The sequence below is a fragment of the Dermacentor silvarum genome, chromosome 7 (assembly GCF_013339745.2).
Source record: "Dermacentor silvarum isolate Dsil-2018 chromosome 7, BIME_Dsil_1.4, whole genome shotgun sequence".
Taxonomy (NCBI): domain Eukaryota; kingdom Metazoa; phylum Arthropoda; class Arachnida; order Ixodida; family Ixodidae; genus Dermacentor; species Dermacentor silvarum.
Window position 1 is genome coordinate 129,119,974 of NC_051160.1, and position 24,422 is coordinate 129,144,395.

Sequence of the window (24,422 nt, forward strand, 5' to 3'; positions counted from 1 at the left end):
GACGCGAGCAGGCTCATTGCGTTCGCCTAACATTTATAGAAGTAACGAACGTAGGTTCACGCTTGTAGGTTATTTATGTTTTCAAGTGGCAGAACCTCAGACACATTTTTTTATATTTTAGCATTGTTTAGTAGCGTAACCAGCAGTGACCGGTCATTCTGTGAATGACATGTACTGTGTGTTTGTGTGTGTGTGTCTGTGCTCTTTCTTTCCTCCTTTCCTCCACTCCTTCCTATCTTCCATTTCAATGTTTCTTTCTCCTCCTGAAGGCAGGCGTTCTGCCCCTTCCGGTGGCAGTTGCCAGCCTGCTCCTCGTTTTCCCTTTCCTGTCAAGTGTATATATTGTCACAGTATGTAATGCGGAAAGAAGAGGACATGGTTGGTGCCCTGGGAGACGACGAAGAAGATTTTGGTTTTTCGCTTCCCTACGCAGCCATTAAAACCAATCTGTAAATACTAGTACGCTTCTTGCTTCCCGTAACATTATTGGTGGAGGTGCGGTGTAGCTACTTGCGCAAGACGCAGCTCCGCAGCGGAAGTAACCTGGCCACCATGTCATCCGAAGGGGAGTCTTCAACCGCGGCCCCGTCGACGCCACCGACGGTCATCCTATCCCAGAACCGCGACCGTGGTATTTTTGGGGGGATTGACAATGTTGACGTATATGACTGGTTGGTAAAGCACGAACGGGTCTGCGCCCACAACAGGTGGGTTAACACGCTTATGCTGGCCAACAAAATATACTACCTCAACAAAAAACGGCACAGGTCTGGTTCGAGACACATGGAGAACAAATCATAAGTTCGGAGCAGTGCAAGCAGAAGGTTCGTGATTTGTTTGGCAAGCCCATCGGCCGCCAAAGTGCTGCTCAGAAGGACCTTGGGACCCGTGCACAGACGTCCACGGAATCTTACGGGCGTACATCCAGGACGTCTTGGCTCTTTGCCGCAATGTGGATAAAAACATGACAGAGGCAGACAAAGTCAGTCACGTTTTGGAAGGCATAGCGGAATACGCGTTTAACCTTTTCGTGTATAAGAACATCACAACAGTCAATGATATCATTAACGAGTGTCGCCGCTTTGAAGAAGCGAAAAGCCGCCGCATAGTTCAGTAGTCCACGCGTCTACGCAGCGTCTACCCTATTGTGGACGTGTGGGCCACATCTCTCACCACTGCTGAAGTTCCTGGCCGGCCCACTCTCGACCAAGCTTTCCCGCCTACCACCGCTCCCCATTGAATCCTCGGCCGCCTGCGCCCTCCACCGAGTTCGAAGATGCACCTGACAATGCTCGAGCCACTGCGACTAACCGCTCACCATCACAGCACAGTAGCCGCTCCTGTTCACCCCAACTGCGTCGTTCCCCGCCCCTGCTTACCGCCGCCGCTCTCCCACGGGAAACTGACTAGGGCAGTTCCGGGAGGTGACGCTGCTCTAGCACCCCGGCCTCAAATTCCTCTGTTGACCCTGCCTACTGATCGGAACCTTCTGAACGTGGATGTGGATGGTTTGCTTGTTAGAGCCCTCATCGACACTGCAGCGCAAGTTTCCATCATGAATGCAGACCTTCGAACGCGCCTGAAGAAAGTCCTTACTCCTGCTCCGACTCAACTGCTACAGGTCGCCGACGGTGGAACTCCGGCGGTGCTCGGAATGTGTGCTGCACGTGTCAGTGTCGCCGGACGCCACACATTCGTTTTGTTTGGTGTGCTCGAACGCTGACATCACGATGTGATCCTCGGACTCGACGTTTTGACCACCTATTCTGCTCTGATTGACTGTTCAGCCGGTGTTGTGCAACTTGACCTCACTTCTGCGACTTCAGTCCTACTTTCCCACAACGCTTCCTTCCTACACACCATCATTTCTGTAGCGGCAAATCAGACCTGTCTTCCGATCCTAAATTTCGGCCAGTGCCCTCACGTACTTCCTCGAGGGATGTCACTTGCCAGGCTGTCACCGTCCCGCGAGTGCCATATTTCAGCTCTATCTGTAGCGCCATCTTCGACCAGTGATCGTTCTGCGCCTTCTGCATATACCCCGCTCGTCGACATTGCAAAGATGATTGCGCCGTACCTCACACCCCAATCCACCGCAAAGCCTAGTGACCTCCTCGAGTCCTACGCCGACATTTTCGACCTGAACGATCCCTCTTTGGGTGAAACTACGGTTGTGAAGCATCGTATAAATACCGGCGATGCGGCACCTGTTTGCCGACGCTCATACCGGGTGTCGCCCTCTGAGCAACAAGTTATCCAGAGCGAAGTTGACAAAATGATTACCAAAGGGATTATTGAGCACTCTTCTAGCCCATGGGCTTCCCCTGTTGTTCTCTTCAAAAAGAAGGACAACAGCTGGCGATTTTGCGTGGACTATTGTCATCTAAACTAGATCACCAAAAAAGATGTCTACCCACTTCCACGGAGCGACGATTCTCTGGATTGTCTCCGCTGTGTCACTTATTTTTCATCAGTCAACCTTCGCTCCGGATTTGGCCAAATTGCCGTGGATGAAATAGACCGTGAGAAGACCGCATTCGTCACACCTGACGGCTTCTATCAGTTTAGGGTAATGCCTTTCGCCTTGTGCAATGCCCCGGGGACCTTTGAACTTATGATGGACGTGATCTTGCGTGGCTTGAAATGGTCCATCTTTTTGTGCCACTTGGATGACGAGATCGTATGCTTTAAAACTTTTGCGGCCCATTTTGAACTACTTTCATCTGTTCTTTCTGTTTTTCGCGCCGCTGGCCTGCGGCTCAACTCGTCGAAGCGCCACAGCTGTCACCGCCACATAACCATGCTCGGACAACTCGTCGATTCATCAGGCATTCGCCTCGACCCCGCTAAAGTTCGTGCAGTGCAGAATTTCCCTGCACCAACCTCCCCTTATTTTCGCCGGTTTGTGAAAAATTTCGCGCATGTTGCTATGACCGGATTTGGCGACGATTTTTCTGGTCCCGTCTCAACCGCTCCGTCCGTCGCTTTGTCGCCGCGTGTGAGTCGTGTCAACGCCGAAAACGACCAGCTGTACATCCTGCTGTTCTGCTGCAGCCTCTGGTTATACCGCCCGACCCTTTATTTCGCGTTGGCGTTGACTCGGACCACTCCCTATATCAAACGACAGAAATAAGTGGATTGCCGTCGCTACAGACTATACCACCCGCTATGCCATTAAAGAACCCTTCCCACCAATTGCGCTTTAGACGTCGCTGTCTTCCTGCTTCACGACGTTATCATACACCGCGGCGCACCTTGTCAACTTCTCACCAATCGCGGACGATACTTTCTTGCCAAAGTCATCGACTACTTACTTCGATCCTGTGCTACTAACACAAGCTTACTACTGCCTTCAATCCTCAAACAAACGGTCTTACTGAACGCCTGAACCGGACAATAACTGACAGGCTCGCGATGTATGTATGTTTCCTCCAATCATCGCGACTGGGACACTGCTCTACCATTCTTCACGTTTGCGTACAATTCCTCGCGCCACGACACAGCTGGCTATTCGCCCATCTACCTTCTATACGGCGGTGAACCGACCTTGCCTTTCGAGACTCTTTCGACCACACTCGACTCGCCGACAGAGTACGTTCGTGATGCCATAACCACAGCGACCCAAGCACGCCAGATTGCCCGTCTTCGTCTCTCTGCTTCACAGACACGTCAGAAGTGCCGTTACGATCAGCGTCACCGCGACGTCGAATACGAACCAGGTGCTCTTGTGCTAGTTTGGTCTCTTTCTCCACGTGTCGCTCTTTCGGAGAAACTCCTCTCGCGATACTACGGCCCTTGTCGCATCCTCCGCCAGGTGACTGTTGTCACATATGAAGTGTGTCCACTGGATGCTACCGTGCCTTCACCTCTATCTGACATCATCCACGTCAGCCGCCTCAAATCGTTCCTTCGTGGAACCAGTGCGTCGCACCAGTAAGGTGCTTCTTCCTACGGGGTAATGTCACAGTATGTAATGTAGAAAGAAGAGAACATGGTTGTTGCCCTGGGAGACGATGAAGAATATTTAGTTTTTTTTTACTTCCCTACGCAGCCATTAAACCCCATCTGTAAATACGAGTATGCTTCATCCTTCCCCTAACATTATGTTTTGAAATGAAATAATAATAATAATAATATTAACGCATTAAAATTGGCTGCTCATTGGCGCTTTGGTGGTGATTGACAACGCTAATGCTATTAGTTATCTATTTTATCGTGTGAAATTGGTGAGGGATATGTTTTATATGATAAAATGGTGATTATGAAAAGGAGCGTATGCCCAGTGGCACATACCAAAGGACACAGGCACGGTAGACCAAGTTGGGGGGAAAGAAAAACGATTAGGTCCGGACGCAGATACCCGAAATTACGTGACGTATACCAAGACTGCTAATGGCAATGATATTTGCATTATTTCCATAAATACTAAAGACGCGTGTAGCTTTTCTCGCTTATAATAGGTATCGAGGTAATTGAGCTCGCGTCAATTCTAACGGGTTGGACTGTGACAGCCCGCTTGCTCGCGGTGAGTTGAATCAAATCAGCCTACATGGCAAAGCGCATGCAAGTGTAATCGAAATGGCACCAGTACAGCACGCAGGCACCAGTTCAGTTCTAGAACAACTGCTTGTGAATTCTAGTTTTCTTGCATAGACATCACTGGCCAACGTGTCGACAGCCTCAAAGTTAAAAAGTTTTGTAAGTGCATTTGTGTTTTCACAGGCATAACACACCACCGATGGCCTTTTTTTACTTTTTGAAAGAAAATTTGGACTCAACTTGTGAGTGGCAATATTACCGTGATGGAGAGCGACAAAAGCATACACCTTCCGGCACCAGAAAATAAATATAGGCAAACGAATGGACAAGGTCGACAGTGCGAAACACAGCATTGCTTTCCTGAAGTTGGTCTCATGCCATGCGCAATTCATGTAAAACAGAGATAATGCGAATCTCACTGGAGCGACCGGCATCCTGTCTACGTGCTCATTCAATCAATGCCTACAAAAGTTGGTATTCTGAACCGAAATCTACTGAGATTGGTGCCTAAGAGAATTTGCTCATCGCACGACCACACCTGAATCTTACTAGCAAAAGAAGTGTTGACTCTGCACTGTGCTGCAAATGAACATGTAATCGTATTGCATGGACGCAGAATCCTATTTACATTTGAGGACCCACAGCAGGCGTCTTGCGGTTCATAAGTCCGCTAAACAAAGGTAGGGCTGGAGCATTGACACCAGAAATTGAGATGAGTGATTCGTACGAGAAAAAAAAATCAAGAACGGATCGCTGCACGAGCCCATGCTGCGCAGCATCACCAGACCACCTAGCGCCTCAACGCTTGGTCTCACTCGCTGTCGAGACCTGCAGGATAAACATTCCCATCCTACTTTACTAGCCACCGTAACCATTTATTATGTCCGATGCCTCACGCCATCGCTTTCAGATTTCGTGTGGTGACGCCGCCCCCCTAGAAGTAGTAGTGGTCTACAGCAGTAGCTACAATACTAATTTTCAGGGCAGCTATACGACTATCAGGAAGAGAGATATGGAAGCACGGCGGCCGCATTTCGGTGGGGGCGAAATGCGAAAACACCTAATGTGCTTAGATTTAGGTGCATGTTAAATAACTCCAGGTGGTCCAAATTTCTGGAGTCCCTCACTACGGCGTGCCTCATACTCAGATTGTGGTTTTGGCACGTAAAACCCCATATTTTTTTAATTTGAGAGATGTGGAAGAAGATATCAAGTAAACTGAAGTAAACTGCCAATCTATTTCGTGGTTTCTTGCGAAGCTTTGACCGTACAGAAAGACATTCAACAAGAGCGCACACTCCCATAGAGCCCAGCAGCCGAACCGACTGTAGCACACCAAGCGGCTGATGTGAAAACCTGAACCACATTTATGGTTTCGGTTTTGGGCTCGCGCGATTTGAACGCTAGCTAGTACGCGCTACGCCGGCTGCACTGATCGGCGCGGCATGTGTCTTTACTTATAGTGCTGCACCTGGCGTAGTCTTGGTGCGGAATCATTTTATTGTGACAGCAATTATATGGACACTCCAGGCGCATTTCTGCCGTAGCCCGGAGGTTCCGCATGAAGTCCAAGGGAAATAATCGCCACCACGCGCTGTATGCTGTATGTGCGAGTGAAAGCATGTGAGGGCGAGCCGGCGATCACGTCTCAATCTAGCGCACGTAAGGGAGGAAAGTGGGAAGGAACCGCGCCGTCCTCCGTCGCGCGCAAGATTCCGTGGTTAGGTAGGGAGAAGGGGGGTCCTACTCCGGGTGGCCTGCGCCTCCGCTCCCACCCGGGCCGCTTTATCTTGAAAGCCATGCGCGACGGGGACACAGTCCGCCATGCACTGAGGTTCGCGGCTTAGTTCGGGTTGATGCGAGACGCAGTACGAAGGTCACTTCGCTCGCTGGTGCTGCCGCGCCTCCTGACTAGAGCGTTTTCTGTCATCGAGTGAGATGTGTTGATGTTCGCGTGTGCGCGCGTGACCCCATGCTTGTTAATTTAGTTAGCATGCCTACGTTTGCAAGGTTATGCGGCCGATAAAACTACCATCCTTACTTCATATACCTGTACACTAATCTGCTATCGCAATCGATGCTTTGGCTTTCGATTGCAATTGCGACATTTCTTTTCATTTCGATCTTTACAAGTCTGAATCGAATCTGTGCAAGGTGCAATTTCATAAAGTAGACGCAAGACGCTTTCTCAAATAAGGAAATGTTTATTTGGCTCAATTTTAATGTTCATTCAGGGCTTGTTCTGCGTTCATCCAATGTTGTGGCACCAGGTAAGCAGTAGTAGTTCCCGTACGAAGCTCCACCGGATGGCAGCAGCTGAAACAAGTAATCTACAAGCATGTCTCATTTTGGTATTAAGACATTATAGTTAAACTGCGTGTAGAGGCGAAACGTGCGAGAGTAGTTATTGCGCGACGTTAAGAAAATCAGTTCGCTTTGACAAACATCGCCTAGAAAATACCCGACTCATCCCAAACAATACCATACATAAAATATGACGAATACATCTGATTAGCAAGTATCCCCCTATTCCCGGGCCTTATTTCCTGCTCTTTAAGAGCCCAAATACATGGCGACTGCATGTTTTCGAAACAACTTGGCCTCAGCCGACGCGATGATACCCCACGTACATAGAGGTGGCCACAACACAGGCTCCCAGCCAGACCATGCTAGACGCTCGCAGAATGCCTTCCATTCACACTCAAGACAAATTCGTGGGTGCCAAGCCTGTTTTCAGCCCATCAGAAGACGGAATTTTTCAGTTACAAATTCCTGCCTTTTCTAGCTCCTCGGTGTTATCTTTTGCGCGTTCTGCCGGTGTAAGCAACACAGTCCTGTGTTATCTGTCATTCTGGGCAATCACTCGTCGCGTTTTCGACAAGCGTGAGTACCGAAAGAACGTATATGTTGTTGAGAGGGCATTAAAAAGCGTCACAAACTTGGCTCCGTAAGATTCAGTCAACGCGAAACTTACCAACGTTAAACTAACTGCGCCACAGCGGCCAACCTCTTTCGTTCCGACATGTCTTTCGCTAACTGCGTCACAACGCCCTGTGCGGCCATCGTGCCCGAAACATACCCTGCTTGACCCTGCCACATCTGTTGCCTCGATCATTGTAAACCTTTAAAAGGGCGTAAGGCACGTGCGCGATGACGCATCGCGACTCCAATTCAGGGCAGCAGAAAAGCAACAGCTGCTTGCGAAAAGTTCAGAAATGATAGCAAAACTCTTAGGAGGAAGTCAAAAGGTCATGCCGCCCAGTAATATACGACAGACATGCCCTTTCCATAGGCATTGATGAAAGGAGATTTTAAGCATCGCTGCGCTAGGTCTCACTATGATGTAATCTATACAAGAGTTACTGTTAAATAAATTCTATGGTTTTGTGTGCCAAAACCATAATCTGATTGTGAGGCACACTTTACCGATCGGGGACTACGGATGAATTTACACATTCTTCGACTCTTGAGCGTGCACCCAATGCACGGTACGCGCGCGTTTTTTTTTTGCGTGTAGGGTCTATCGATGTGCGGCTGCAGCGACCGGGGTTTGATCCCGTGACTCATGCTTAACAGCGCAACGCACTACCTACTAAGCAATTAAGGACGGGTCCAGAGTTACTGTATATAGAGTAACTCTAGTTCATACGGCACGCGCTCATTGGCAACGTTCATAGACTAGATTGAATTAGTAGTCAAGATCCGTTTGTTTTGCTCTCTGGTGTACGAGACTAGAAGCTTCACTAGATTAAAAAATCAGGGGCAGCTTCACACTAAATGGTGCGAAGACTGGGCAAACAGCAAAGCTGGTGGCCCTTCCCTAGTTTTAACATTGTTTTCCTTTGCTTAACTTGGTTCGGCCTGGCTGGTTTTTAGCTTTAACTTTGCTTAACTTGGTTTGGCTTGTCTGGTTCTTAGTTTTGGCTTTGCTTTCCTTAGCTTAACTTGGTTTGGCTTATCTGTTTCTTAGCCAAACTTAGCTGACCCCGAGTATCGGGACGATACTCGGGGTCGGCGCGTCACAGGTACGCCACGCCAGCGAAAGTGCAGCACTCTAAGCACGAAAGCGCAGCACGAAAGCGCAGCCACGCCACACCGGCGCGAGGCGTGGCCGACGAAGCCGGCGTTCGTCAGCCGGCCCCGGCTGCAGCCGGCGTCGAGATGCGACATGCTGCATTTCGCGCCGGCTTCGTCACCCAGAATTATAGTGTACTAAAATCCAGAATAAACCGCATCCGCGTTACGGTGGCTAGATGGGTAGGTGTGCCGTCCGCCGGGCACGAAGAGTAGTTCAGCGCTTCTCCGCATCATGACGACAAAATTGGCACTGCGGTCGGGGGTCTGTCGCAGGCGGCGCGCGTCGTCTGCTGCTGCGGCCACGTTACATTGCAACTGCTGCGTATTTACCATCGTATTTAAGCTGAAAACCACATTCACAGTGGCATCATAGACAGTTACAAATTTCTGAACGCAGCAGAGCTCTGTCACTTGCGAAGGTAACGTACTTGCCTTTTCCGTCACCTGTTTGTTTCCCCGTTTGACGTTCAAGAATATAATAGCTATTAACGCTGTTTAGTTCGGTAAACACGTTAAACTTGAGTCTACGAGGAGAAGCACAAATTTTGCATGGACAAAATAGCCCTTCATCAGTTCTTCTGAAGCGAGAAAGGCGAAGTTTGCTTTGCAGAATAGATGTATGTAGGGGCGAATGTGCAGGGCGTATTCGTATACCACGAAATGTGCAAGAGAAATGCTTTGGCTTTAAGGGGTGTAAAACACAATGGAATAAATATTGATATTCGTACAACTAAAATCCTTTGATTCGATTTCCTTGAATGCAGTCAAGGAAATTGAACCAAATGATTTTAGTATTGGGGCTATTATAAATTTATAAAATATATTATAAACTTGATGGTGATAAAGAAAAAAACGCTCTTACGTCGTGCGATGATGTATGATGAAAGCAGTACCTTGTAGCATGAAAAATCATAGTTTGGACTCGTGAAGATCGTATGTATGTATACTTGAATACAATAATAATTTAGGTAATTCTTCGGTCACACACGCAAACCATGCAGCAACACCAAACTTTTATTGCAACCATAGATTTAAATGAAACACTTCACTGCATCACATCGCTCAATATGCACGTAAGGTGTTTTTTATTTTCTGGAGTACGCTCAGGAGCCAAGTTTTGGTCGTCACAAGGAAGTGCAGGCGAGCAATGTATTAGGTTGATGATGCTGTTCCTAATTTAGATTTTATGCTGCTCACAATCCATGACTCCTGAACGCTTCAGCTGGCGAAAGGAAAAGAAAAGATGCCAGCGGCAGGGCATATCTGCCAGTCGTTGCGTACGTAAACCGCGGCCGCTGCACTTGAAGCTGAATCTTTTGCACACACAAACATTTCGTCGGCCGTCTTTGAGCAGGTTCATTTATTCACTTGTCTACAAATACTCATTCTTCACCTGTAGAACTCGCGATATTTGCATTCGCATCCTATTTGCTTGGAGCGTGTGTAAGTTTGGCCAATGTCTCCAGAGGAGTTGCTCGCTGTCTCTTCCGGATTATTTCAACGGCCGACATGCCGTTGGAGTCTCGCCTTGTTGTTTTTCTAGAAATGTTCTTCAATATGTAAGGCGCAGCGGCGGGTAGCACTGAAGGAACAGCGTCACTCTAACCGCACATACGCCATCGGAATCTACACAATCTTCCTGCCGGTCATACGCTCGATGACATGCTCCTTGAAGTGGCGCTGGCACATGACTAATGCGGTCTAAACATTTTCTTCAGCACGGCGAAGGGCAAGCTGACGTCTCACGGAAAGTTCTGGGTCTCAGCGCATGGAAACCAATCATTCTTTAGCGCGTGGTTTGCATGTTTGTAGCCGAACTTACAATTCGGCGCAATGCCAGTGGTGCTTTTCCGGCTTAATTTCTTCTGTGCAGGAACACTTTCACTCTGTCTCGGAGTCTCAAGAGCTTGGTATTCACGAATATCACCCACAGTCTTCACTTCGCTCCTTAAACGTCCAAGGAAATTACAAGAATTCGGAGAACTATCGTGACTGCGAGCGCAGCGCTCCGTGCCCTGAGCGTGTTAACAGACGATATAAATGGCCGATTTTCAAAATTACTCATTACAACAGGAAACATCGCACTGTTAAGCACTCTCTGAACGTAATTTAACCATTTTATTTCAAGTTTTACAGTGAAACCTTATTATCTTAAATATTACAAGCGCGCTATAACAACACTCTCAGTAGCAGACGACGCGCGCTTCACGGCAAACCTCTGATCGCAGCGCCACTCCTGCTGTCATGATGTGGAGAAGCAGTGAACTACGCCGGTCGGCACACCTACCAATCTAGCCACCGTATCCGCGTCTCGTCGAGCAAGATGGCCTGATGGATACTGGTAGTGGCACGTGCAGACAGTTCGCTGTTTCGTATAAAATGCGCATGCGTCTAGGCGGGACGGCGGGGCGCACAAGTTGGACTATAGAGGGGTCGGTTTTCGCGCCTTCCACAATCACGGCTATCCACCTGCCCATCTTGCTCAACGAGACGCGGATGCGGTCCATTCTGGGTGGCAAGGCCGGCGCAAAATGCAGCATGTCGCATCTCGACGCCGGCTGCAGCGGGGGCACGCCGACGAACGCCGGATACGTCGGTCGCACCTCGTGCTGTGGCGAGGGGCCGAGGGTAACCTGGGAGAGCGTGGTAACCTTGCCGAGCGATGACGTCACGTGTGTCGTCACGACGACGTCACCTCGCACAGCTGGTGCGAGGCGTTGCTAGGCAACGTGCGGTGACGCCATCGCCAGGCGCAGTTTTTTGTTCGCGCTACGTAGCCTAACCAAGAGCTTAAACAGCTCCGCTATTAAAATTCGTTTATATCGTCAATAAAGTTAAAGAACACAAACCACAGTGCCAAACATCACATTCCGGGCGCCGGCTATTCCTCGACCACCAAGGTTTTTTAAGTTGTAAAAGAACCGCGGTTGACTGTTTACTACGAATGAAGTCAAATATGCCATTGCATTCTTTTCCCTATATGTAGAGTCACTTCATACGATGTGGGATTCGCGCTCCTTATCGACGTCGTCTGCATGGTAGAGCGGCTTCTAGCGTGATGGAACTCAGAGACACTATGCATTTCCAAGGCATGGTAAGCACTGCCGGAGGTTGTAGACGACTGCCTCGCTTATCGGAAGTGAATCAGCCATCTCTGTCTGCTGCCGCGGCACCGGTTCCTACAACAAGTATACCAGGACAACCACAAAGAATTGCCGTGCGACCGGCCGCTCGAGGCACTTTGCGTGTATTGGCGGGCTTCTTTCACACCCGGAAAAACACTTTCATGTAGCACGTATTGAGCAACAGAAAGCTGCATCGGGAGTTTTTCATCTCGCTCTACAACTTTCTTATTGACGCTTTGATAATTAGGACAGTACTGTTCGAGTTAGATAATTAATTTAGATTAATTAAATAAATCTCAGTAACGAATAAATTACTGGCGGATACTCCACTCTACTGGAAACAATACGCACTGGGTTTGGTTTGCGTAACGCCGTTCCTCTCTTTTTTTAAATCGTGCTGCGTGATAGCTGGAACACCCTGTATATATATATATATATATATATATATATATATATATATATATATATATATATATATTGTGAGGGGGTTTAGTTGCCAAACCGTTAGGGCTACGCAACAGCCTTGGTTAAAGAGCGTCGGTCGCCGTCTCGCGCTCTCCGGGTTGCTGGACTTCGTCATCCTCTCTCAATGTCTGCTGACTCTGTTCCCCACTACATTGGCCCCGTCGGCGAAGAGGAGCCATCCTGGCGACTGAAGGTGATGCAAGCACCAGAGGGTCGTAGTAGGGCTTTAAGCGGCTCAGGTGGACTGTTTCACGACGACGGCAGCGTCTGTCGGTGGGGGATGTCACAGGCTCGACGACGTAGTTCACCGGCGATGTGCATTCTACGATCCGGTAGGGACCGTGATATTTCGCTGCAAACTTGCGGGAGAGACCAGGGGTGGGGCATGGAATTGAGAGCCACACGAACGAACCAACAGGGAAGGTAGGCGTAGGTTTAGCTGGGTCAAGACGCTCTTTTTGAAAACCTTGTGTCACGGATGTAAATGAGCGTGCGAGTTAGCGGCACTCTTCGGCACATTGAGCAAGTTCTGAGGCAGGGCGGTATTCGGATGCACCTGGGCGGTATGGAAGTATAGTATCGAGTGTGGAAGATGGCTCACGTCCGTATAGTAAAAAGAAAGGGGAAAATCCAGTAGTGGCTTGCATGGCTGAATTATAGGCATATGTCACAAAAGGAAGCACCAAGTCCCAATTAGAATGGTCGGAGGCTATGTACATGGAGAGCAGATCACCGAGTGTTCGGTTAAAGCGCTCCGTCAAGCCATTAGTCTGTGGATGATAACTTGCAGTGGTGCGATGAATGATATTGCACTACTGAGAAGCTCTTGGACGACTTGAGAAAGAAACACACGCCCTCGGTCGCTAAGCAGCTCGCGTGGCGCGCCATGGCGAAGAACGAAGCTGCGCAAGATGAATAAGGCAACATCACGAGCTGAAGCTGCTGGAAAAGTGGCGGTTTCGGCATATCGAGTGAGATGGTCGACGGCCACAATAATCCACCGATTGCCCACAGGGGTGGAAGGCAGGGGCCCGTACAGGTCTATGCCGATTCTGTCAAACGGGCGAGCGGGACACGGCAAAGGTTGTAATGGGCCAGGCATGTGACAAGTTGTTTTGCGGCGTTGACACTCAACGCAGGAACGAATGTACTTGCGGACGTATGTGTACATTGCACGCCAGTAGAATCGCTGGCGAAGTCTATCATACGTTTTCAAAACGCCAGCATGCGCGCTTTGTGGGTCTGCGTCAAAGTGCGTGCACAGATCGGAGCGCAAATGGCGAGGTATAACAAGAAGCCACTTTCGACCATTGGGCTGGTAGTTGCGGCGGTACAACATGTCGTACCGGAGCGCATAATGAGGTACTTGGCGACGAAGGGCACGAGAGAGCTGTGGGGCTGGTGTCGTCGAAGGCAGAGAGAGAACGTCGATCAGCGCAGCCATCCAGGGATCCTTGCGCTGTTCTGAAGGCATGTCTGTGATAGTGATGTTAGCGCAGGAAGTTGCGAAAAGGGAAACAGGCGCGACATCGGAAGGCAGGGGCGAGCGGGAAAGTGCGTCGGCGTCAGTGTGCTTGCGTCCTGAGCGGTAAATGACGCGAATATCGAATTTTTGTAAACGGAGCGGCCAGCGTCCAAGTCGACCCGACGGATCCTTCAGTGAAGCCAGCCAACAGAGCGAATGATGATCAGTGACGACATCAAACGAATGGCCATACAAGTAAGGGCGAAATTTCTGCAACGCCCAAACAATTGCCAAACATTCCTTCTCGGTAACCAAGTAGTTGCACTCTGCCTTGGTAAGGGCACGACTCGCATAGGCAACTACGTACTCAGAGAAGCCCAGCTTACGTTGGGCAAGGACAGCGCCAAGGCCGATCCCACTAGCATCCGTGTGTACCTCGGTCGGAGCGGTAGGGTGGAAGTGACGTAGAATGGGCGGTGAAGTCAAGAGACGACGTAACGTTGCAAAAGCCTCATCACACGCCGGCGACCAACCAGACAGACAGCTATCGCCGGTGAGCAGCTTCGTCAGTGGTGCTATTTTAGAACCGAAGTTCTTCACAAAGCGGCGAAAGTATGAGCATAGACCTAGGAAGCTGCGAAGTGCTTTCACGGTGGTAGGCTTCAGGAATTCAGCAACAGCACGAAGTTTCTGCGGATCAGGAAGGACGCCGTCCTTAGAGACTGCGTGGCCCAGGATGGTGAGTTTGCGAGCTCTGAATCGGCACTTCTTGATGGTAAGCTGAAGGCCTGTGCGCGTCAGACAGCTCAGTACCTCGTAAAGTCGATGGAGGTGACTGTCGAAATCAGGGGAGAAAACGACGACGTCATCCAGGTAGCAGAGGCATGTCTTCCATTTCAACCCACGCAAGTCACTGTCCATCATCCTTTCGAATGTGGCTGGGGCATTACATAGGCCGAAGGGCATAACATTGAACTCGTACAGCCAATCGGGAGTTACGAAGGCAGTTTTCGGCCGATCGGATGGTGCCATAGGGACCTGCCAATAACCGGACCGTAAGTCTAGTGATGAAAAGAATTCGGCACCTTGCAAACAGTCCAGGGCATCATCGATGCGTGGCAGGGGATACACATCTTTTCGCGTAACTTTGTTCAATCGGCGGTAATCGACGCAGAAGCGGATTGAGCCGTCCTTTTTCTTGACAAGAACAACAGGCGACGACCAGGGACTGCAGGACGGCTCAATGATGCCGCGCTGAAGCATGTCGTCGACTTGTTCGGCGATAACATGACGCTAAGCAGGGGATACGCGGTAAGGGCGCTGGCGCAGAGGTGTGTGTGAGCCGGTGTCAATGGAATGGAGAACAGTATGCGTGCGGCCTAATGACGTCTTCTGGAAATCAAACGAGCTTTGAAACTGGCGGAGGAGTGCAAGAAGTTTCTCGCGCTGCGCCTCTGCAAGTTCGTCGTCGATGGCGGAGTCGAACATACCCAAAGGTGGTGGATCGGGCGTACTAGCAGAAGGTGTCAGGGCACTAAGGTGCAAGGTGTCCACGTCGTCAAGGCAGAAGATGGAGGATACGTCGAATGCCTGAATTGTGCCGATACACTCCCCACGAAGTAAGGTTGAGGGAACCGGCAACGGATTCGTAACAAATAAGGATGTGGCGCCATTGGTCATGTCGAGAACGGCAAAAGGCAAGGTGAGATTTCTACGGTGTTGAACGGTCTCGGAAGGTGTCAAGAGAACTGTAGACTCACGAACAGCGGCACAGGACACCGGGACAAGGGCTGTACTACTTGGTGGTATGTTGGTATCCTCGGTGACAAACAACTTTTCTATTGTAGGTGCAGACGACGCGGAACACAATGCAGAGAACGCCACCTCGGCACGAGCACAGTCAATAACAGCATGATGGCGAGAAAGAAAATCCCAAACGAGGATCATCATGCGAACAGGCTGGTAGCACAAGAAACTCAATGGGATACACAATATCTTGAATTATGACGTGGGCTGTGCAGGCGGCTAACGGTTGAATATGGTGTGCGCTGGCGGTACGGAGGGATAATCCCGTTGACGTCGTCGTAACCTTCCGAACCAAGCGGCAAAGTTTTATATCAATCACTAAAACGGCAGCACCAGTGTCCACAAGCGCAAGGGTACGAAAGCCATCCACAATAACGTCGATGAGGTTCGCTGGAGAAATTCGAGGACTTGAATTTTTCGACGACGACGCAGTTCGTGCCTCGGGAACTACGACGTTTAGTTTTCCGCGTCAGAAGGGCAGGGTCGACGGCGCAAAGGTGACAGAGAGCGACGTCGGGGGGATGGAGATCGGCGGGTAGCTGAGGCATGCGCTCGGGCGAAGAGGATTGTTGGGGCTGCGCTGTGCCGCCAAAGCGCCCAGGATCGTAAGCAGACGGTCGCATGACATCTATTGGAACAGGAGGGCGACGGCCACAGAAGCGTGCCACATGTCCAGCATAGCCGCAAGAATAACAGATAGGGCGATTGTCTGCAGTGCGCCATGGATTTGTGGGGACTGGTCGGCTGAACGGAACTGGTGGGGGCGGAACAGGTGCCGACGCGGCAGAATAGGTCGGTTGACGAGGCGGCCCGGCAGCGACGACTTGCGCATACGACAAGGGCGCAGGCTCCGATGGTGGCGGACGAGTGAAAGGCAAAGCGTCAGTGACCTCTCCCTGTATAACTTTGCGTATCACTGGGGCCAGATGTGGAAGCAGTGCTGGCTCGGGCGTGCTCGATAAAATGGAGAGCTGTCGGGCGACCTCCTCACGTACGAACTGCTTGATCTGAAGCAACAGTGCATTCTGGTCGCCCAAAGTCAACGCCGCGATCGAGTCGTTCTGTTCCAGAGGGCGGCGAGTTTGGGCGCGTTGCTTGCTCAATTCGTCGAAACTCTGGCTGACAACATCGGCGACGGTTTGTGGGTCTTTTGCCAATAGCATTTGAAATGCGTCATCAGTTATTCCTTTGAGGATATGCTTGATCTTGTCTGACTCGTGCATCGACGGGTTTATCCGCTTACACAAGTCGACGATATCTTCAATATAGCTTGTGAAGTTCTCACCGGGTTGTTGAGCGCGTTCACGAAGTCGCTGTTCTGCGCGGAGTTTGCGTACCGCGGGGCAGCCGAAGATTTCCGAATATGTTGTCTTGAACGACGCCCAATTATTAATCTCCGCCTCGTGGTTCTGGAACCAGAGACTGGCGACGCCGGTAAAGTAAAAGATTACATTGGTCAGCCTAGTTGCATCGTCCCATTTATTGACTGCGCTCACCCTCTGGTAACTTGTCAACCAGTCCTCGACGTCTTGATCGCCAGACCCGCTGAATATCGGTGGGAGACGCTGAGGCAGCACGCCGGGACAGACAGTGGCTTGAGTCTGGGAGGAGCCTTGCGTGGTGGTTTCTTCCGGCATCGCTGACGCTGGAGGTAAGGTACGGCTTCGTAGTTCCAGGTTGGGAGACTGGTAGAGTACCCAGCACCTTTCCACCAATCTGTGAGGGGGTTTAATTGCAAAACCGTTAGGGCTACGCAACAGCCTTGGTTAAAGAGCGTCGGTCGCTGTCTCGCGCTCTCCGGGCTGCTGGACTTCGTAATCCTCTCTCAATGGCTGCTGACTCTCTTCCCCACTACAGTATATATATATATATATATATATATATATATATATATCTCACACATTGTATATGCTCTGTAATGTCATTGTTCTTGCCCTAATTTGTGTTTACTCATTCTTGTTTTTCTAATTATATTTTCTTCGTTATATTTGCATTTTGGGTATTTTTGCCTCATTTGTCGCAACCCCCCAGCCCCTTCCCCCCTATGTAATGCCCTCTGTGCTTTTAGGGTACCTGAAAAAAACAGTGAAACGTTGAGACCACATGACCCTCTCAAGATTAATATCTCGACAAGGACTCCTGGCCACTATTCAGTCTGACAGCACACAATTTTATTGCGATAGCAATTATATGGACACTTTAACCGGATTTCTGCCGTCGGCGTCGCCGTCGCCGTGAGGTTCCCTATAGATAAAATCTTCCCCGCGCGCCGTATGCCCTAGCGGAAGCGTGCGGGGACGCGCGCTATCACGGAGAGCGAACGCACTCATCTCCCACGCGCAAGCAAGGAAGCAGGAAGCCAGCGCCGGAGGGAGCGGGGGGGGGGGGGGGGGGGGGGGGGCGCACTTCTACTTTGCCAACAACTGCGTTCGTCGCTCGTCCGCACCGTCTCTTTTCTCCACACGACTCTGACCTTTATGCGCCGTGCATTCGCCGCTCAGTTTTCGTTGAAGCGATAGACGCCGCAGCAAGCTTACGCCCGCTGCGGCGTATGCTTGCTGCCAGCGTTTTGACAGTCGTTGTCTGCAGTCATTCAGTGTGATCTATTCGTGTTTGTGCGCGCTCACACCACGCTTGTTCATTCAGTTAGTAATAGTCGGGCCACATTTTCCAACGCACGCTACACATGCAATGCTGCCCGGATCGGCAGTGCAGCGCTACAGGTGTGTCCCTTCGCACGCGCTGCCCACTGGAAGCGCTTCTCATCAACACCACCGTTTCACACGCGCCTTCTCGTGGTCATCGAGTCTCTCTTCATGTCGGTCTACTTACGCCGCAGCACACCTGCTTACTTAATCAGCTCATGTTTACTACAATTCATATTGCTACCAAAGCCGCTCACCTTACTTCGTATGACATTGCTGTGTTGCTATCGCTTTCATTGCTTCGCCCTTAGGGCGAAACTGTGATATTTTTTTTACATCGTAACATCCTGTGAAAGCTTAACACGACAAGGTTGAAATTTCTGATGATATCTAGGCATTACCTACAAGTATGCCTGAAAGTCTTCCACAGAAGAAACGCCTTAGCTTTGTATTCTCAGACTGTCTCAAAGCATGCCTCAAACAATCACTCAGTACAGGCTGGGCACCACAAAAATATCTCGCGAGCAGACAGCTGCTCATTTAGCTAATGCCCGGAGCTGTCCGTATTCCTGCCGTTTACTTAAACTGAAAGGACCGCCGACTAATCAGAATCTCTCACTAGGAGCACACTTCTTGGATGGTCTAGCTTTAGTAGGTTCACTGCAATTGTCCACCCACATTATTACCAGTGGGTGGATCAGGGATAATCCGTAGTTTCTATCATCGGCACAAGTTTCCAACTTCAACAGGAAAAGATGGAAAAAAAAATCACCAGCCCTTCGCCTGTCGAGAAAATGGGGGTAAGCGAAGCTTGTCGTCTGTGTATCTGACGTCCGTGTTGACTTTCTTTCTTTCTCTCTTTCTTTCTCTCTCTCTCTCTTTATCTCTCTATCTTCCTTTCTCTCTTTTCTTTCTCTCTCTTTCTTACTCTCCCTCTCTGTTATCTCATTTCTTTCTCTTTCTCTCCATATTTCTCTCTTTATTTCTCTCTTTCTTTCTTTCTCCGTCCTTCGTGGGGACTGTCTTTCTATCTCTTTTTCTTTCTTTTTCTCTCTTTATCTTTATTTTTTCCTCTCTTTCCATTTCTTTCTTTCTCTCCCTGTCTCTTTCTCTATCTTTCTCTCTTTCTTTCTCTGACCTTTGTCGTGACTTTCTCTCCCTCTCTTTCACTCTCTTTCTGTCTATGTTTCTCTCTTTCTTTCTCTCTCTCTCTTTTCCTTTCACTCTCTGTCTATTTTTCCCTTTCTTTCTCTCTCCCTTGCTCTTTATCTTTCCTTCCCGCTCTCCTTCTTTCTGTCTTTCTCTCTATCTTTCTCACTCTCCCTTTCTGTCTATTTCTTTCTTTCTTTTCTCTTTCTTTCTCGTTTCCTCTCTCTCTATCTTTCTCTCTTTCTTTATTTCTATCTCTCTTTCGCTCTTTCATTTTTGTCCCTGGCATGTGCCATTGAGCTTGGACGTTTTTCTGCACTATCGCCAGGATCGGCCGACTTTTCAGCATGACACCACCGCCGCTACCACCACCACCACCACCGCCGACACTTGTGAGCCTATAAAGCTGCGCTTAAGAACATTAGCGTATCCATAGCTTGCACTGGAGGCGCAATGCTAACAGACAGCAGAGCTGATGGGCACCTAGCTAGTCCTGGCTTTCGAGCTAGGCTAGGCACTGCCAAGTCATCACCAGCATTTTACGGAATTTATTGAGTATTGATCGATTATTGATTAGCTATTGATTGGCTATCAATTGGCTATCGTAAGGTATTGGCCACGTATTTGGGCTAGGCTAACCACTACCAAGTCATCCCCAGCATTTTCCAGAATTTATCAACTATTGATCGATTAGCTATCGATTGGCTATCGCAAGATATTGGCCACGTATTTGGGCTAGGCTAAGCACTACCAAGTCATCCCCAGCACATTCCGGAATTTATTGATTATTGATCGATTATTGATTACGTATTGATTGGCTTCCATTGGCTATCGCAAGAGTATCGGCCACGTATTTGGGCTAGGCTGAGCACTACCAAGTCATCTCCAGCATTTTCCGAAATTTATTGATTATTGATTGATTAGCTATTTATTGGCTATCAATTAGTTATCGATGACTGATTAAGCGTAAGTAATCCCAACCATGCTTAGCTAGACTTCACCAGGCTCTGCTTCGCTAGTTCACAGGGGTATGTGCCATTGCGCTTGAACCATGTCTGCACTACAGCCAGGATCGGCCCACATTTTCTGTTCGCACGTTACGGACTAACGCTCGGCCTAAACAGCTCCGCTGTTAAAAATTGGTTGAGTTCACTTACAAAAAAATGTGGTTGATCCCTCTTATATAGGAATCGGTATAGAACACGAAAGTGAAACGTGTCTTCACAGAAGTAGTGTAATGTTTATTGCACATTGATATATAATGTCTATTGGTGTTTTGTGGCTAAAGCGCCCTTAGGCGTTGATGCACCCACGCTGACGCCTGGTGGCACGTCTCCTCCATCACGACTACCAACGTCGATGACCATGAGCAACCGTCGTGCATATGGAAGCTGCACTACGCTGCACACGCTAGCACAACGCGAAAGACGAAGCACGTAACTGACACACTAATACAACGCGCAAGACAAAGCACGTAACTGAATCGTCACCGAGTCAAATCAGCGCGTACAGCGCGTCGTAATTGCAGCCTCCGCGATCAACTTCAGAAACATTTTCAGAGCTAATTGCGGAGGCCACGCTCCGCTGTGCTGAGTACGGTGAACGCCACCTGGCGTTGGTAGTGCTTCTTGATGCCAGCGTCCCTTCGAATGCTGGCATCGAGGCGTCGTAGTGCTGAGACCACCGAAGCGTTCACTGTCGGTGCGCGTTAGTGTCATAATGCAGTACTTCTCTTTTCTGCTCGTAGGCGGCGGCACCGCCCCGAGCAAGAGCGCGGGTACACGGAGGAGTGTTAGATATATAAGGCGCGTCTGTGTAGCTCTCTGCAAATGCGTTTGTGGCGCAATGGGTTAAACGCTCGGCGATCTATCGTCGCGGACCGAGAGGTCGTGGGTTCGATTTCCAAATTTTGCATGTTTGTGGAACTTTTTCTTCTGGTTTCTTTCTTTGTATTATGTTCTATGACGTATTTCCGTGACGGAAATACGTCAGTGAAGTCTTGGTGGACCCCGGCATAAAACACTTTCGTGTTAAAAAAAAATTAATATGACGAAAGTTAAGCGTCTATATTAAGGAGCTGTGGCAGCTTTCTTGCACATTCAGAAATACAACTCCATATCAACGTACAGTCTTTCATTTGCTAAAGTTTCGCTTAAAGGGCGAAATAATTACAGCGATAGCATGCACGCGAGGACATGTGCTGCTGCGCAGCGTTAACTGAATCCCGGAGGCTACAAGGTGCCCTAGGTATATCCGGCGCGACGGTGAGGGCGTATTTGGCGAAACTGCGTCGTTAGAGCACCGGAAGCATTGCGCACGTGCACCGATTCATGCGTTCAAATGTGAGGAGACGCGCGTTCGTCGAGACCGCTGGTGGAGTGGCATCTCTGGACTGAAGGCGAGCATGTGGTCAGAAGCGAGTGACCGGCGGGCGCACTCCTTTCCTTCGACTCCTCTTTCCGACCACTGTGAGCGATCCCCCTCTTCCTCCGACCTCCATGGCTCTCTACCATTCTGCGATTGTCCCTCTTTCAGCTGCAACCACCTTACAAAACGACAAATTGGCACCATGACCGGAGGATACCAGCCAATTTGCACGATGAAGACTCCGTGACGTACACACCGATTTCTCCGTGTAGCCTGGCATAAAACGCATTCATGTCATAATCAATATAATGTACAGTTCCAATAGTTTCACCAATTACGCACCGCATCTGCTAAACGAGCTTCTGAAAAAATCAACTGTTTCTTCTCTGGGGCCAGCTGTCGAAAGCAACGCGGCATACCATACAGATTACGACATTTTTACGAAGTTCCATGGTGTAGTACGTAAACTGTAGACTTAGGTTTTTATTACGTAAGTGCAGCCGGATTTCAAGTTTTTTTCTATGTGTGCGTGTTGTTTCGAAGATGCCTCATTCTCATCAATATGTGTCTTGTGTGGCACAGGCTGCTTTCGCATTTTGTGTCTGTGTGCGTATTGCATCGTATGAGAATTTCTGTCGTACATCTCGGAACACGCCGCGGTCTCGTAAGCCTGCTGAGCTCTTCGGTATATTACAGCGAGCGTTGCAACTTCTCACCTTTGCTATATGTATGTATGTAGGTATGCTTTAGTGTGTCTAATATTGCATCGTGACCTAGCTTACTCACTGTGACTCTCTCCGCGCTTGAATTTCTAAATTTCTCCCATGTATGCTGACCTTATTTACTATTTATTTATTTTGAGAACCAATGCGTAAAATGACGTAACCACCACCTCAAAAGAAAACATTTCTAGCCTTTTTCATTTAAAAAAATAAATAGTTCCAGGTAGGAAGTGTCTACCAAAACGCTGCCTGTTCAGAAGATACGTCCTCTGGAATTCGACGTTACGAACCGCCAGAGAATAGATTATATAGAGCCGTGAGAGTGGCGCTGCGCGTTCACAAAACAAAGTAATAAATTGCGATCTACCCTTCATTCCTGTGTCTTTCACGTAGATTCACCGCACCTGAGCCAAACGACCCTTCGGTTACCGGTATATGTCTAAACTACACTCGGCAACAACATGTGTGTGTGTGTGTGTGTGTGTGTGTGTTTGTGCGTGTGCAGTGAAAGTACAGCCCTACAATATTACAAGTTTCACCCCTTGCAGGAGCACTCGCCGTCATGGACCGCTCCATCGGTGAGCTGCTGGCGGCTTTACAGGCTCACGGTATGCTCGCCGACAGTGTCGTAGCGTTCGTCAGCGACAACGGGGCCGCACCACTCAAGGCTACGTACCCCGCAAACGCCGGCTCCAACTGGCCCTTGCGCGGAGTCAAAAAGGGAGTCTGGGAAGGGGCCGTGCGGACGCCCGCAGTGTTCTGGCACGCTCACCTGAGAGGACCTTTGCCACGGCCGCCATCGCAGCAGATGATGCACCTCGTCGACTGGGCGCCTACTTTCTATGCGGCCGCAGGTACGCAGATCGCGTGCAAGACCCACTAGCGAGGCTTACGCAGAAGAGACGCCACGCTATACCTAAATTTCGTGTCCACTACGATGCCCATTAGCAGCAACAAAGTTCGCCTAATGGCCAACGGCCCCAGCCGACGGTCATGAGGTTTGTTTCAACGCTACGCGCCAACCGTCACATAGGTGCAAAAAGCAGACGTCGAGTAAAGCAATTTATAGCCAAGCCGCGTTACAAATACCTTTGTTTTCGTAAGCAAGCATAGATGGCAAAAACGCGTGAACGGAATCTTTCTGTGTTATCGGACGCCGTCATGCTACAGCGCGGTTCAGAGCTCATATATACTTGGGCTCTTAGACCTATTACTTCAGAAGCGTATCTCTCTTTTTGTGCTTAAGAATATGTTTAGTGGCCTATTGCCCATTTCCCATTTGGAACAGGCCCACAAACGTTTCTATCGCCTCCACTCCCGGTAAACTTCTTGGGTAAGACACGGCGCATACAACCTGCAAGCCATAGGCGGAAAGTTTTCGTCTTTACAGGGGGGGGGGGGGGGGGGCTGGGGCCTGACCAGCTTTCCGAACCCTACCCACGTATGCATATACATATATACATATATATATATATATATATATATATATATATATTGCCTTGCATAACAATTACACTGGACATTTTGAGTGACCTCGGAAGATTGTTCACTGAAGTGGCGACCTTATATGAGTCTTTGCAACACCTCAGTGTAGGAGACAATTCTACAGCCTGAGTCCCCTCTTACCACCAAGAGAGTGGTATCTCTCGGATGAGCCATGCGACAAGCGGATTCAGTTAAACGCGTTAGGAAGTTATATTTTTTTTGTGGGCATTACGTCGCACAAGTACACATCAATGAAAAAAGCCATGTAACGCCTTGTCAATGTTTTAACACAACAGATACAATCAAGAAATTTTTTCTAGACGAAAGGTCACGTATTCAGAAGATAAGACATAACATATATAAAAATTAAGCGATATATAACAATTTCTGAACACAACTTATGACGAATAAGTATAGTGTGATTTCATAACGCAAGTTTCATTACTTGTCAAAGCATGCCTTATGCCCCTGGTTTCGTTTATTTTATGGGGGCAGAATAAAAGATTATAGAGTAAAAATCATCAAGTGCCCCAATAAATAAACATATTGTCAAGGAGTTTATTGACAGGATTGAGAG

The 24,422-nt window shown here is 49.1% G+C and overlaps 1 protein-coding gene across 1 annotated transcript in view; it reads left to right on the forward strand.

The window, feature by feature from the left end:
* LOC119459169 (arylsulfatase J-like) overlaps nt 1-24,422 on the forward strand; it is an 82,279-nt gene that overhangs the window by 36,171 nt on the left and 21,686 nt on the right. The window contains exon 7 of the mRNA XM_037720994.2: nt 22,909-23,214. Within this exon, the coding sequence (XP_037576922.2) occupies nt 22,909-23,214 (306 nt within the window). The remainder of the gene's footprint in view (nt 1-22,908; nt 23,215-24,422) is intronic.